Below are 16782 nucleotides of genomic sequence, written 5' to 3'. Positions count from 1 at the left end.
ATCATAGAGTTTCATACATATTTATTCACATGTTACAACATTCACATCGACTATCATATTTGTAATTCATTTACCTCATCAAATATCTAATAAAACACACCTTCCGCCGTTTGTCATTTGGCCACAATATATATATACACATCTCATACATATTTCACATTAGCCATTTGGCTTTACCACATATCCATCTCATACACATTTCGCATTAACCATTCGGCTTTCCCACATATATACACATCCACGTTCATCACATTGGCCATTCTGCCTTATCACATGTATGCATGTTCATATTTATCACGTTGGCCATTCGGCCTTATCACATATATGCATGTTCATATTCTTCACATTGGCCATTCGGCCTTATCACACATATACATGTTCACATTCATCACATTGGCCATTCAACCTTATCACATATATACATGTTCATATTCATCACATTGGCCATTCGGCCTTATCACACATATACATGTTCACATTCATCACATTGGCCATTCGGTCTTATCACACATATACATGTTCACATTCATCACATTGGCCATTCGGTCTTATCACACATATACATGTTCACATTCATCACATTGGCCATTCGGCCTTATCACACATATACATGTTCACATTCATCACATTGGCCATTCGGCCTTATCACACAAATGCATGTTCACATTCATCACATTTGCCATTCGGCCTTAGCTCATGTATACACATTCACATCCATCACATAAAATCCTAAATCAAAATATAAATTTTCATGTATTCACATCACAAATATCCAAATATACTTCAAATACCACATATACTTTCACTTTGTCTTGGCTGAATCTACATCTATCATTTTCCAATGAATAATTCAATTTCACGCCATACTATCATTTCATATTCGAATACTTATAAACTTACGATTTCACAAATTTTAATATCAAAGATCCATCTAACACTCATGTATCATCTTATAATATCACAATTTAGAATTCAAGTATGGGTTTAATCAATAATTTATGATCAACTAAAACAAGTTTTATCGATGTTTACAACATAACCACAAATTCTCTACAAGCTATTTTCCTGAGTAACAGTCGTTAAATTATTTGTAACTGGGGTTACGAAATTCCAAATTATGTGCCGCTAATTTTCCATGAAAATAGACTCATATATCCTCTATCCACAAAATTTTCAGAATTGTTGGTTTGGCCAATCAATACCAGATTTTTCTCAAAGTTTCCCCTATTTTACTGCTTGACTACTCTGACTACTCTCCACTAAGAATTTAATTTCTCATTGTACAGAATTCAAAATGTGTTTTCGTTTATTTTGTTTGAAATTAGACTCATTAAGGAGTCTAAGCGTAAAATTTTATCTTGTAATCATTTTTGTACAATTTATAATGATTTTCCGAATACTGAACAGGGGATTTCGGAGCCATTCTGACTCTGCCTCACACAACTTTGAAAATCTCATTATCGGCAACCCCTTTTACTTACACGATTTCTTGTATACGAAACTAGACGCATCAAGCTTTAATTACATGGTTTATTCAGCCTTTATCTCAACTCCCACAATTTATGGTAATTTTTCCAAAACACGCTACTGCTGCTGTCCGTAGCAGATTTATACAATTTACTTTGTAAAGTTCTCATTCACATATTTAAAACATAATATCATATATGCCGTCATTTAGAAAAGTCATTGACCTTAACGTATATACATAATTCATATTCATCCCGTTTTAAAACTTAAAATTTACAAAGGAATCAAACTCAATTACTTAAGAACTTACCTCGGATGTTGTCGAACGATTTCAACGGCTATTCGATTACTTTTTCCTTTCCCCTATCCAACTTTGACCCCACTTGCTCTTGAGCTTATTCTTGAGTTCAAGATCACCGAATGGTTGTTCTTTGCTTCCTTTAGAATCGGCTAGGAAGAAACATGGATGAAGACTTTGTTTCTTTCACCCCTTTCCTTCCTTTAATTATTCCTTCTTTATTTTATTGCATTTACCCATGATAATATAGCATCTAGCTAATTAAAGTTAATAGAAAATTCATATTTGATTATATAATTTGTAGCATGGCCGGCCACTACCTATAGTTTGGCTAATTTGACATGCAAGTACAAGCACTTTCCAACATATATTAATAGGCCACTTTAGCATTTGCCTAGCACAGTTCTAAATTTTCTCATACAAGTCCTATTTAATAATTTCGCATACAAATGATAAAATTAAAGTATGAAACTTCCACACATTCATATTCACATATAATAAGCATCGAATATGACTATTAATTATTTTTATGACTCGGTTTCGTGGTCCCGAAACCACTTTCCGACCAGGGTCAAATTAGGGGTGTCACAACTCTCCCCCCTTTTAGGAATTTTCGTCCCCGAAAATTTCTACTGATGCATAGTTTAGGATAACGTCCTCTTATTGAATTATATCCATATAAACATTAGCTCATCGATATCAATTGTAATTCATTACTGATTTCGCATCGATCTATAAAGTCATTTTCTTATCTTAAAACAAATACATAAACATTTCTACAAGTATGCACATATATCTCATTTTCTTGATTTCATAAGCAATAATCACTTAATTTAATTCACAAATGCATTTCAAACACATATTAAGCACATATTAACATGTATAATTCACATCATCAACCCACATATTTGTAACCCACATTTTCATTCATGTATAAGCTGTAACCTGACCGAAAGTACACATATACTCAAACATCCCAATAAATATCCTTTATAACTCCATCATATCTCACTATTCAACTTAACCTATTTCCAACAGAAAATCAACTTCCACATACCTGAACATTGAATTCATTTAGCACATTCAATCACCATTAACGATACCCGTATACAATCGATTTGGCATAAAGCCTCATATAGTATACCGGCATGGGATTTATTATAGCACATAACCCATATATCCAAAATTATCAGCATTCATCAAAAATTCTTACAGATTTTCAAATGTCGAACTTAATCGAAATAATTTATTGAACATGATTAACAAAAATAAGGGTCATTTAGCAATAGCACATATGACTTCATATACCAAGCATCCCCTAAACTAAATCCATAACACATTTATAACACGAATTCATTTCTTAACAACATATCCACCATCTTAAATCAATGCCTTCGTTCTATACGAGGTCTTACATGAATCTTGTTTTACTCGCTTAATGTCTACTGACCGATCTCGCATGCATAGTGCTCGGTTGAAGAACTTGCACTCTCAGTGCCTCTAATCATTTGCACACATAGTGCCCCTATTCATTTGTTGTTACACATTGAAATGACTTAACCAAGTCTATAAACATCATGTATGTACACTTTTAAACATGTCCTTTCATTTAACTTTGAATTCGTATAGTAATGAACACTTAAACTTTGTTCAAATTACCAGCACGAAGCCTACTAGGCACGAAGGCCCGAATACACATCACCAGCATGAATGCTCTTTGGGACTTAGCCCGGATATAACACTAGTACGAATGCTCTTCGGGACTTAACCCTAATATAACTCCAGCACGAATGCTCTTCGAGACTTAGCCCGGATATGACACCAACACGTATGCTCTTCGGGACTTAGCCCTGATATAACTCCAGCACGAATGCTCTTCGAGACTTAGCCCAGATATAACACCAACACGTATGCTCTTCGGGACTTAACCCGGATATATCACTAAAAGTAAAGGGACTGGATATAAATAAAACAACTAATATAGGGTGATTTGACTGATTTTCCATCCCCGAAAAATTTTCCTTCTCTTTTCTCATTTATTTTCCTAGGGTTTGCTATAGATCTCGGTTAGTCTTTCGTTGATAATCAACATTCACTTAGGAGGAAGCGAAGAACAAAATGAGAGGATTAATGAACAAGCTAGTGTCCCGCTCTCTCTCTGTCGCCGGCAAATGGCAGCAACAGCAGCTCCGCCGTCTCAACATTCACGAATATCAGGTTTTTTTTTTCTTTTACTTTATGTATTTATCTTTCCATGCAATTGCATCTCGAATTATCTCTTAGAAAATTTAAATGGAAACTATGATTTCCAATAGAATACTTCATAAGTGATATATTTTGTACTAATTTTACTACCTGTTCGGTTCCTGTGAAATTATTTTGACGTTGTTGACGGTTTTTGTTTCCTTTATATTTATTTGGAGATTAAACTTTGAGTTTTATGCATTTCACTCTTTCTTTGGGATCTGTATACCTGTTCGGAAATACGAATTTCATGTAAGCGTCCTGGTTATTGATGAATTTTGGTTATCTGAAAATCAGGGTGCTGACTTGATGAACAAATATGGAATTAACGTGCCGAAAGGAGTTGCGGTTTCTACTATCGATGAAGTTAAAGAAGCAGTCAAATCTGCCTTCCCCAATGAAAATGAGGTAAGTTCTCTCAATTCGTGCAATGGCTTTTATGTTTCGATGTTTTAGAGTGTTAATTGGTTGTCTTAAGCAAAGCAGAGTTATTGGCTTGTGTTCTTAACCATGGATAATCCAGGTTTCAAAAAACAATTTTATGGCATATTTGGATATGACATGATTGAATAAGACAGGTGTTAATAGATTTGATTGTGCTTCAGTTGGTTGTTAAAAGTCAAATTTTGGCTGGTGGAAGAGGCTTGGGAACATTCCAAAATGGTTTTAAGGGTGGAGTTCACATCGTTAAGGCTGACCAAGTTGAAGATATTGCTGGTACTGAATAGTTATCTTTACAGAAAAATTAGAGTGTATTACAAATTGCCAAATACATTTATGTATTGAGTATTGTTCTGGAGTTTTTCATTTATCTTTGCAAAATATGATATTCATAAATGTTGTCTTGCCAGTCACTGAGATGCTTTGTATGCTAGTTAGCATGAAATGACTTTCGTTTTACTTTCCTTTTTCTATGTGAAGGCCTTTCGTAGTTATTTTATAATAGGTGCTTTATTTTAATTGCATGCAGGGAAGATGCTTGGCCAGATACTTGTTACCAAACAAACTGGCCCCCAAGGCAAAGTTGTCGGCAAGGTTTGGTACCCATCCCTTTTTGGTGTGGAATTTAACTGTCCGTTATTCTGTGCAGTGGTATCAATTTTACTTGGGCTTGGATGATCTCTACTAACTTCATTATCTTTTACAGGTTTACCTGTGTGAAAAATTGTCACTTGTGAATGAGATGTACTTTGCTATCACTCTGGATCGTAAAACTGCGGGTCCGGTATGTTCCCAAACTCTGTAGATTAATCTTTATGGCTGCTGGAGACGTCATTTTTGTTCACCTGATTACTTTTTGTTAAGATTAAATGATTCTCCTGAAGCCAAAGGCGCTTCATTTTTCTATTTTTTATGTTGTTTCTAGCTTATAATTGCCTGCAGCAAGGGAGGAACCAGCATTGAAGACCTTGCAGAGAAATATCCTGATATGATTATTAAGGTGATAATCATTCCCCCTTCTGATGTTTTAGTATAATTAGTAAGGCATTCTCTTCCCTCAGTGATCATGATATATTCATGGCAATTGATTTATCTTTTTTTTCCTGATAGGTACCTGTTGATGTCTTCAAGGGAATTACTGATGAAGATGCTGCCAGAGTTGTTGATGGTTTGGCTCCCAAGGTTGCCGATAGAAATGATTCTATTGAACAAGTGAAGAAACTATATAAGCTTTTCTGTGAACGTGATTGCACGTTGTTGGAAGTTAGTATTTCTGTTTGGCTATATTTTCCGTTTGACCATCTCATGTGTTTCAAGTAGCTTTGCTTGTTAACTGCAAATTGCATTCTGTTTTGGTTAGTGATAAATCTTTGTGTGAATTGTTTATTCTCTTGGACAGATCAATCCTCTTGCTGAGACTTCTAGCAACCAATTAGTAGCTGCTGATGCAAAGTTGAACTTTGATGATAATGCTGCCTTTCGTCAAAAGGAGATATTTGCTCTCCGTGATCCATCTCAAGAGGATCCTCGGGAGGTATGGAATTGTCTCCATTTTACCTTTTTTTTTTTTTTTTGTCTGTGTGTGTGTGTTTACAAATGATTATTCTTGGTTGTTTTGTAAATCATAAGTTGGACTACATGATAATCAGTATCTGTACTCTTGGTCCTATTCTGCATTTCCTATTATTATAGGTTGCTGCTGCCAAAGCTGATTTAAATTACATTGGGTTAGATGGAGAAATTGGTTGCATGGTGAATGGTGCAGGGTTGGCGATGGCTACAATGGATATAATTAAATTTCATGGAGGAACTCCTGCCAATTTTCTGGATGTAGGTGGAAATGCTTCTGAAGGCCAGGTAAGGATGTTCTTTGCCTTTAATACTCTCATATTGCCTTTCTGTGGCAATTTTGTTGTTTAAATGTGTTTACTTTCTGGCACTGGTGCATTTGCTTTTATTTACTGTTTCTTATAGTTTTGAAGCTATGCATTTAAAGAACATGTGAGCACACACTTCTATACATGATTTTATGTATTGTTTCTGCTGCGGTTCATGCATTTCTAGCATCACTGATCATGATATACTGTTATTTGCTTTATGAAAAATTTGGTATCTAACAGCGATGTTGATGTAATAATCTCTGTTGAATGTATTTGCTCGTTAATTCTTAGATTATGTGGAACAGGTGGTCGAGGCATTTAAGATTTTGACTTCTGATGATAAAGTGAAAGCCATTTTGGTGAATATATTTGGAGGAATAATGAAATGTGATGTGATTGCAAGTGGGATCGTCAATGCTGCCAAACAGGTGACAGTTCTTTGGAGTGGCTTCTCTGTTTACATTGGTGACCAAGTACTTGTGTGTCACACTAGCATTTTATCTTACTGTATGTGGGTGAATCATCATTTTAACACTGATGCAGGGAAACCAAACTGTTTGTTAGAAGTTTATGAAGCCCAAAGTAGGAGTGCCTTTTTAGAATATATATATATAGATAGGTAGATAGATAGATATGGATATAAAAGAATGTAGACGATCTGTTTTTTATTGCTTCATAAGGATGTTAAAGGCATTGACTTACGTTTGATCTTGTGTTACAGGTGGCCCTAAAAGTTCCTGTGGTGGTCCGTCTTGAAGGCACCAATGTTGACCAAGGAAAGCGAATTTTGAAGGTAAAGTGGAAATGCGATGGATGTAATTTTATAATATCTTGACAAGACTTGATGTCTTTTTTGGTTTCCTTGGCGATTGTCAATGGTCCTGCAGGAAAGTGGAATGACACTAATTACAGCAGAAGATTTGGATGATGCTGCAGAGAAAGCAGTTAAGGCAGCCAGCAAATGAGAAATTTAAGATACGAGTCCTTTGTTCTTATTGTTTTTCATCTTTCACAGCATTGATGAGTTTTTCCTTTATTTTTCTTTTCATCAAGCCCATAGAATCTTGTTAATGATAAAGCAGCAGGGGGTTACTGTCCTGCAAAATTGATATATTTGCCACATTTGCTCCGGACAGTTGGCATATAATTCAAAGTTGATATAACATCCTTCTTTGATTTGAGAAAATATAGTTTGGAAATTTTATGTTAAATATTGCAAGGGTTATGTGCGTCGGCTGATGGAAGCGATCAATTTTAAGTTGCAACAGTAGTTTTAATGAGATTACTTTTGAGGCTCAGTTCACACAGACAGACACACGCTCGCAATTTAATTGCAGGTCTAATACAGCTCATGAATGTAAGAGGGACTTAGTGATGAAAGGTGTTAATTTATTCCTTCTTCAACAATTGTGCAATCTTGTTGGAAATGCAGTAGGAGGTGGATTGTATGGTGATCATGGGATTGACTCCAATTGCAGTTGGCAGGACACTAGCATCGCAAACAAACAAACCTTCAGCTTCCCAACTCTGACCATTCTCATCCACAGCACCCTCTTCCTCGGTTGCGCCCATTCTACAACTTCCTATCTGATGAGCTGTAATATAGAGGGTCCAATACTCATCCTTGGAACTAAGCCCTCCTACCACGGGAACGTTATCCAAAAACTCCTGCAAACTTTCTTCTGTAAGACCTTTGCATTTAATTCTCTGGCCATCGCTTCGATAGGTTCCCACTTCCACTGCCCCAGCTGCAATCAGAACCCTTAACACCTGTCTCAACCCAATCTTTAGATTTTCTTTATCCACTTCACTCAACCGATACTTGATCTTCCCTTCTTCCATTACTTCTCCTGAACCCTGGTCTCTTATCAGCGTGAAAAGGTGAGCCAATCTTGGATACCTCACCATTCTTTCCTTCAGCTCCCTCCCTGAAACCCATGGAGATATGGCTGCGAACGATGCTGGTCCTAGTGCAGGAGCTTGGATGATTGCATGGACATTATTGGATTCTTCTGAAACAATCCTGTGGAATGAAGTTATGATTCCGCCCTCGTAGCTTTTGCCTTTGATACCTGTTTCATCTTCTGGAAAGTATCCCCAAGCTACAAGCGCTGGATGCAAATGAAGGTTCCTGCCAATATTTGGGTTTTTTAACCCACTAGATATCATCAAAGGAGGAGTCAGTACAGATCCACATGCTGAAATCGTTGTTTTAGCCTCAAATTGCAGCTTCTTGGTCAGATTTTTGTTCAAAGATGTGGCAACCACACCCAGGCATTTCTTTCTTCTCCTCGCATCCTCATTGTTATTCGCCAAGATAAGCCTATCAGCTTTGCATGCTGTTAGGATCACAGCACCACAACCTTGCGCATCAACCAGCCAAGTGGTAGCAGTTCCTTTCTTGTCTCCTGTTCTACACCCAAGATTGCAGGAACCACAGTAATGATCCTGCGGTGAATTCCTCGGAACTGCTTCCACTTTCAACCCAAGATTCTCACACCCTTTTCTAAGAACTTGATTTTGTAACCCTTCTTCCGTACAATTTTCTGTAACACCGAGCCTCTGGTACACGGCATCCATCGCATTTTCATATTCAGAGCTACGAAAGAGTGGAATTTTATGACCCAGGGACCACTCTTTGAGCACGTTATTGGGAGTTTTGATTGATGCAGACCAATTAATAGCGGAACCCCCTCCAACTGTTGAGCCAGCCATGATCATAAATTTCCCGTTGGTGGTTGTCAAAAAGCCTCCATACTCATAAAGCTCTGACATAGAGGGACCTTCTAGAGAAGTATAATCTGTAGTTGCAAAATAGTTGCCTTTCTCAATAACAACCACTTTATGGCCTGAGCTTGCAAGAACTGCCGCAGCAACCCCTCCACCGCAACCAGACCCAACAATCACTACATCACATTTGATCTTGAAGACGTTGTGATCTGGATCTTCCGTGACTTGAAGGCCTTTTTCAGTGAGGGATTGAACGAAGGTGGAGTCATCTTCGTGCATTGTTTCTATAATACCCTTTCGCCCATGAGGAGAAGATACCCTTTTCTGCCGCTTGTCTACGTTGTATCCTATTGCTTTCCATGATGGGTTCTCTGAGTTTTCATCAGTCTGAGACACACAAATTTGAAAAGCTAGCCTTGTTCGTTATTGACTTACACATCAAGTATTAATCATTATGTTCTCGATTCCATGTAATCAAATCGTATCTTAATTCCTTCAAAATGCACTAATTATGATAACAGCTCTCTCATGCACGAAACACTAGAACTATTATCCAACAAATATATTTATATAATCAAGCGTTATATAAATTTTAAAAAATTCATACACATGGGTGTATTCATAAAATTTTCATGTCCTGTTAGTTTTTTGACATACAGAATGAATTACGACAATTACTACTTCCATCAGTCTTTTTCATTTCTTTCTTTATTTGAGCAAATAGTATTTTCAGTTTTGATTCTTGAACCCATTTTAAGGCATATATTAGCCAATCTGGATTAATAAAAACAATTTAATAATTATTAAATGCGTTCGTAAAGGAGAGGATAATATTACATTATATTATATTGGGTAAATTGGGTAGATTACTCAATTAGTCACTAAATTATAGATAAGTTTTCATTTTAGTCGCTTAACTAAAAAAGTAATGTTTTGATCACTAAATTATTTAAAAATTTTCATTTAAGTCATTAGACTATTAAAATCGATATTATATATATATTTTACTACATACACCTATGTAAAGCTCCCCTTTCATTTCTCTTCTACAGTTTAGTTATTTTTAATAAACAATATTAGATGACACGAATCTGCAAATTAAAGTTCAAATAATTTTTTTTTATTTTTGATATTGACCGTTAAATTGATTTGGATTTAAGATTTATATTCTTTTATTCGTTGATAGTATATTGATTCACCATACTAATAGTTAAATCATCACTTGAAGTTTACTAATGAAATTTTAAAAGGAAAAAACTTAATAATTTAGTGATTTATATAAAACTTTTTAATAGTTTAATGATTTGAATGAATTTTTTTAAATAATTTAGTGATAAATTGTAAGTTTTTTAGTTAGAAGATAGGAGGAAGATGGATGAGGAAAAATTAATAGAAAAGGTAAAGAGTTTACCATGGAGAAAAAGATGAACAAGCAGTAAGTTTTGATCAATGCAAAAACAGCTCTTAGAGGTAAGCGATGATGGCCATTGCTTGACCATTTCATTAGTATTTTTTCTCTTCTCTCCACTGGCAGTTCCGAAAACTTGTGAATGAATGGCCATTTCCAGTCACAGCAATCCCACCCGCAAAGCAACAATGCGCCCAATCTAAACGATATAACTGCCAATACTACTTTCACAAACGAGAGTACCCTGGGTTCAACCACCCTCTTCACCATCATCTCTGCTACCTGTTTATTTTAAAACAATTCCCCATTACCAAGTATATGCACGTACAAAACTGTTCAATTAGCTAATTACAACAAGAGTTGAAGGAATGAAGATTGGGATTTTGATTACCTCATCAGGAAGTGGAGGCTCAGCCCCAGAAGCTTTGTAGAAAGCATCAAGGGAAGAAGCCTGGTGGGCTGAATCAAGTGGGAGAGGAGGGATTAAAGCTTCACAGGTGGCAGCAAGTGATCGGATTTGAGCTGAAGAGAAACCATGGGTGTATGTAGTTTTTCTCCTACCCCCTCTCAGCAAAGGATGAGCATCACCGGTTTCATGGTTTCCGATTTCCATGGTGTTCTTTCTTAGCTAATCTTTTGCTTTGCTTCGCTGCTTTACGCAACCTTGAATGGTTTTTATAAAATAGGCCAGTAATCTACCCGTGCTCGATTCCCTGTTGGGTCATCATCAGAAAGAAGGCCGATTGAAAGAGGTCGTTTGTATTGTCTAAAATAAGAAAGAGGTCGGTTGTCTCACATGCGGTATGGGTGTTATCTAATCCTTCATTGACCTTTTCGTCTCATTTGTGGGGGTGTTTCTTTTCTATAAATAATTTTGTTGGAGGCTCAAATGATGTGATATTTTAAAAATGCAATTAATTTATTATCTAACTCTGGTTAAACAGTTTGGTTATGCTTTAATGATTGGGACCCAAGTGCAGTTTATTTTTATTATATGACACCGACAAGACAACAATCCTATATTTATCAAAAGGTAATAACTGAACTAGCGGCGCTTCTTGCTTATGATAAGCATTTACTAATAAAACCTTTTAAGTTAATAGCAAAATATTTTTATTGCTAGGCTTTCGTCTAATAAAGATTGGGAACAATATATACTCTTTTAGTTTTAAAAAATTATAGAAAATTTACTAACTTTTAAATTTTATTTTTCATACTAATATTTGGTAAAATAAATTACATTAATAATAATTTATAAAAATTTAATAAATTTAAAAACAAATTTATTAAGACCAACCAATTTTTGGTACTCTTTCATGTTTTTTTGGTACTTTCTCATAATTTTTGGTATTTTTTTATTTTTTTATATTTTCTCATTTTTTTAGCACTTCCTCACAGTTTTTTATATTTTCTCATATTTTTTTTTGTACTCCTCCATGGTTTTTAGGTAGAAAACTTGATGAGATCTTGGCAATTGGGAGGAGAGATTTAAGAAAGAAAGCTTAGGCTTTGTTGATAAGGGTAAATATGTAATGCCAAGTCCTACCGTCTTTGTTAAAACCTCTAGTCCAAAGGAAGTTGGTGAAAGCTCTAAGCCAATGCTATTCAAGACATTCAAGAAGATTGTTCATAAGGTGATTTGTCATTATTGAGGTGTTTTTGGTCATGTAAGACCTCATTGTTTTAAGATGTTGCATGATCTAACATGGAGGAATGCAGTGTGTAAGGAAGTGCCCACTCCCCGTGGCATATCAGTTGTGAGGAAGTAAAAATGAGTGTGGATGAAGGAGACTAAAAGTATGTTGGTTGCACATCGTTTTATGAAGTCAATTTTAGATGGAATATGGTACTTCGACAATGGCTATTTTCAGCATATGGCAGGTAACCAATCCTATTTGAATGATTTTGAAGATTCTCCTACTAGAAAGGTGACTTTTGAAGATGGGACGAAAGGTCGGATACTTAGTAAAAGCACTTTAAATGTCTTTGGTATGCCTCGATTAAAGAATATGTTTCTACTCAACTACCTCAAAGCTAATATGGTGAGCATCAGACAACTAAGTGATCAAGGTATACTTGTTAATTTCACTAAACATAAGTTTATTGTTACCACTATATCTAATGAAGTAATCATGGAGGGTGCTTGAACTTTCGACAATTGTTATAAAGTGATGCTATCGATTAATTGCATTACTGCTACTACCTTAAAATTGGAGCTATGGCATGAGAAGCTTGTCCATGACCATTTTGAATAGTTAGATATAAAACAATTTAGGGAATCCCAAAGCTTTCAAGAACTGTTCTTAAGGTGTGTAATAATTGTATGAAAGGTAAAAAACATTAAGAGAAGCATCAAAATATGGTTCATATCCATACCAAAGTTCCAATTGAGCTCTTGAACATTTATTTGTTTGGCTCTATGTAGATAGAAAGCTTAGGAGGGAAGAAATATGTGTTTGTTTGTGTGGACGACTTTTTAAGGTACGTCTAGGTTCAATTTTTTTTAAAGATAAATAAGATGTTTTTGATGAGTTTAAAAGATTGTGTAGGGAGTTGATGAATGAAAAAGGGAGAGCTATTGGTATGAAAAGGAGGATTCGTAGTGACCATGAGTGAGAATTTGAGAACGATGATTTTGCTGAGTTTTGTAATGAGGAGGGAATCAAACATGAGTTTTTTGCACCAAAGACACTCTATAAAAATGGTGTAGTGGATCGTAAGAACAAGCCTGTGCAAGAAATGGCCAGAGTAATGCTCAATAGTAAGGACATTTCACATTGGTTTTGGGCTAAGACAGCTAGCATTGTTACAGACCAAAGACTCATGTGACTCTATATGAGTGGTGGAAGAGGAAGAAGCCTACAGTCAAGTATTTCCATGTTTTTGAGAGTAATTGTTTCATTTTGAGAGGTGGAGAACACCAAGGTAAATTTGATTCTAAATCTAATGAGGAAATCTTCCTTAGCTATGCTAGCAACAATAAAACCTTTAAAGTGTACAATAAACACACTCAAAAGGTAATGAAGTCTTTCAACACGGTGGTTGATGATGTTAGAGTACATGAGATCAACAATGATGATAAGGATTGTAAAACTTTTGGTGATGTGCTTGAGGTAGTCCTCACTCCCCTTGGCACTGTGAAACTTGAAGAAAAGTCAAAAGCAAAAAGTCAAGGAGTTCAAGTTGTTGATTAGTCCAATGCTCATGATGGAATCATTCATGTAACAACCCGATTTAGGGCCTAGTCAGAATAGTGGTCTCGAGACCATAAATTCAGAGTTGAATAAATTATTTTATTATTATTTATAAATTTACAGTTGAATAAATTATTTTATTATTATTTTTGAGTCATTGCATGTTTATATTAGTGTATGAAAAATTTGGTGAGTTAATTTTGATGTTCGTGAGCTCAATTGAGAAAAATGACTAAATCGCATAAAATGCAAAAGTCATAAACTGATAGCTAAAAGTGTCAAATAGCTAGAGAATAAAAACTGAGGGCCTTTAAAGGGCAATTAGACCCTTAGAAATAGGGTGGCCGGTCATAGGGGACAATGAATTGAAAATTTTCAATGTTAGGTAATTGATTTTTAACTTTTTGACTAAAGTAGAAATAAAATAATCAAAGTATGATATCATCTCCTTCACCTCTCCTTCTTCACCGATTTTATAGGGCTTTTGGGAGCTTGAAATTTCAGCAACTTTAAGCCTTCACAAGTAAGTGTTTTTTATGGCTTTTCTTGAATATTTTTGTACTTTTGAGACCCTTGAAGCATGAGCTTTCAAATGAGGGTACTATTTTGCAAAATAGTTAAGAGTGTAGGGTTTTTCCATGAAATGATTTGTAATGTTTTCTGAGTTTTTATGGAAGAAAATCAGTCTTGGGTGACTTATAAACAGCTTTTGTGAAAGGTGTTAGCATGAAAACACCTAAAAGGACTATATTGCATAAGTTGTAAAATAATGTTAAGTATGTGAAATAGTGGGAATTTGGAGTTGCTATAAGAGTAAAAAGGGTTCGGCTAGGCTTAAGATATGAAGAAATTCGATAAAAATCAATTTTCGAGCCTAGGGGTAAAGTGGTTATCTTGTTAAAGTTTAGGGCAAAATGGTCATTTTACCAAAAATATGAATTTTGGATTGCCTAATTTTAATTACTGACTAAATAAGTACATTTTTCTATTATAGATCAAGAAATACCGAATCCAAACCTAGACTGGGAGAAAGCCAAGCAAATCGATTAAATCGACTAGTCTCTACATTTTGTAATTTGAGGTAAGTTATATGTAAATAATACAACTATGATATTAATGTATGTGTTGAATTGTACCTGAATTTAATATAGCATGAATTGCTTGATTGTGGAATTGAGAAAGCATGATAGTAATAGATATAGTAGAGTTCCCGTTTGAACCTAGAAAATAAATCGGATATTCAAGCCATAGCATATAGGTTATTGTGAGCTAGTGTAAGACATGTTTGGGACATGCATCAGCCACATTATGAGAGCCAGTGTAAGACCATGCCTGGGATATGGCATCAGCATTGAGGCGAGTGCTAGTTTAAAACATGTCTGGGACATTCATCGGCTACGAGATGTGTCAGTGCAAGACCATGTCTAGGACATGGCATCAGCATAGATATGCTAGAACTTGTGTAAGACCATGCCTGGGACATAGCATTGGCACCTTACCCCATGTTTGAGGCTTGATGAATATCTGATAGTGTTCCAAATGGTTCAATGGTGAAAGTTACGATTTCAAGTTAACGAGGAAAGTGTAACTGTGTTGTGAGTGGTACAAGTACCTATTTGGTATATATATAGAATATGAGCCCATTTTATGATATCCGATGTGTACCGAATATTGATGAGTAAGTTTTTCTTATGCCCAATTGTATGTTATGAGTTTGTTGATGAATGGTAAAGTTATGTTGTATATTCATTTATGTGCAACTTACTAAGCTTTATGCTTACTCCCTCTCATTTTTCGTTTTCTTATAGTGCCGCCTATCTAGCTCAAGGATCAGTGGGAATCAGAGATATCAATCACACTATCAATCAAAACATTCGGTATAGTTTGATTTATATTTTTGAATATGGCATGTATAGGGCTTAGACTTTACTATTTTTGTATCATTAGAAACTGGCCAAATGTGTTGGCTTGGGTTAGAAACCCTTCATTTTGTATTAAGCCTTGAATAATGGAAAATATTCATTTTGATATATGCAAATGAAGCTACTTTAATGAAAGAATAATTGCTTAATTTATATGTAGTCTATTGTGGCTGATTTGGTTGCATGAGATAGTTTTATCTTGATTGTGGTTGCTATTATGTAGTTTGTGTAAGTAGGGGTGGCACATATGCTTGGTAAATAGCCTTATATTGTCCACACGGGTAGATACACAGGCTTGTGTCTAGGCTGTGTGTGACGCACGGTCTGCCCTATGGACGTGTGGTTCAACCGTGTGTCTGTTGCACATAAAAATTTCAAGTCAGTATGCATGATAGTGATCACATGGGAAGAGACACAGCTGTGTGTCTCAACCGTGTGAGAGACACGGCCTAGCACATGGGCGTATGCCTTGGCCTTGTGACATTTTGGGGATACTGACGTCAGAAACAGAATGTCTATGTTTCTACACACGGGCTAGGACACGGGCGTGTCATGGCCGTGTGAACACCTTGTAGGTGTGCATTTAGAGTTAATTCCACACAGGTGAAGGACACGGGTGTGTACCTATATTACCTAGGCCATGTGAGCCATACGGGCCATCAACACGACCATGTTGAAATTGCCACACGAGCGTGTTGCCCTTCTACAAGAGCGTGTTCCCTGTTTCAATGTCAAATTTTCTATAGATGGTTTAAGGACCTGGGTTGATCCCGAATAGTTTTTAATGGTCGATTTGGGGCTCGTAGGGCCATAATAAGAAGTTTAAAGTAGAAATTAAAAAAGTTCTAATTTGGATCGAGTCTCAGTGACTTGGAGAACGTTTGTGTGCATAAGAATGAGTTAGGTAATGCCTCGTATTCTATTTTGGTGTAGGTTACGGGTATAAGATGTTACCTTTAGTGGTATCAGAGTTATGGTTTAGTCGGTTCTAGGACTAACCCAGCGAGAGTATGAGTCTAGCTATACATGCCATAACTGTATATTGATAGTGTAACGAATTCTGACGATTATAAACTATATTTTTTTTATATATAGTAAATGGATCCTGATAGAGCCACGATGGATGACGTGGAGAGTAACGTGCCGGCTCCTGCTGAAGGGATCACGCCAGTTGAGAGTGAGCCCGTGACTATGGGCT

General features: G+C 35.9%; 2 protein-coding genes across 2 annotated transcripts; one reads left to right on the top strand and one right to left on the bottom strand.

Moving 5' to 3' along the window:
- The first annotated feature begins 3646 nt into the window (after positions 1 to 3646).
- Positions 3647 to 7516, top strand: LOC107952883 (succinate--CoA ligase [ADP-forming] subunit beta, mitochondrial). Its single transcript, XM_016888083.2, has 12 exons — positions 3647 to 3982; positions 4307 to 4417; positions 4615 to 4726; positions 4980 to 5044; positions 5157 to 5234; positions 5376 to 5450; positions 5561 to 5713; positions 5850 to 5984; positions 6143 to 6307; positions 6636 to 6758; positions 7052 to 7123; positions 7218 to 7516. Exons 1-12 carry the CDS (start codon positions 3884 to 3886, stop codon positions 7293 to 7295), a joined length of 1266 nt encoding a protein of 421 aa, XP_016743572.2. The 5' UTR covers positions 3647 to 3883; the 3' UTR covers positions 7296 to 7516.
- Positions 7517 to 7582: 66 nt separating this feature from the next.
- LOC107952882 (long-chain-alcohol oxidase FAO2) lies at positions 7583 to 11310 on the bottom strand. The gene is made up of 3 exons (XM_016888082.2): positions 10860 to 11310; positions 10472 to 10750; positions 7583 to 9447 (listed from the first exon to the last, which is right to left on the bottom strand). Exons 1-3 carry the CDS (start codon positions 11079 to 11081, stop codon positions 7720 to 7722), a joined length of 2229 nt encoding a protein of 742 aa, XP_016743571.2. The 5' UTR covers positions 11082 to 11310; the 3' UTR covers positions 7583 to 7719.
- Between the last annotated feature and the right edge of the window lie 5472 nt (positions 11311 to 16782).

This window comes from Gossypium hirsutum, chromosome A07 (assembly GCF_007990345.1).
Source record: "Gossypium hirsutum isolate 1008001.06 chromosome A07, Gossypium_hirsutum_v2.1, whole genome shotgun sequence".
Lineage (NCBI taxonomy): Eukaryota > Viridiplantae > Streptophyta > Magnoliopsida > Malvales > Malvaceae > Gossypium > Gossypium hirsutum.
Note: the sequence above shows the minus strand (reverse complement) of the source record. Positions and strands in the feature narration are given on the sequence as shown.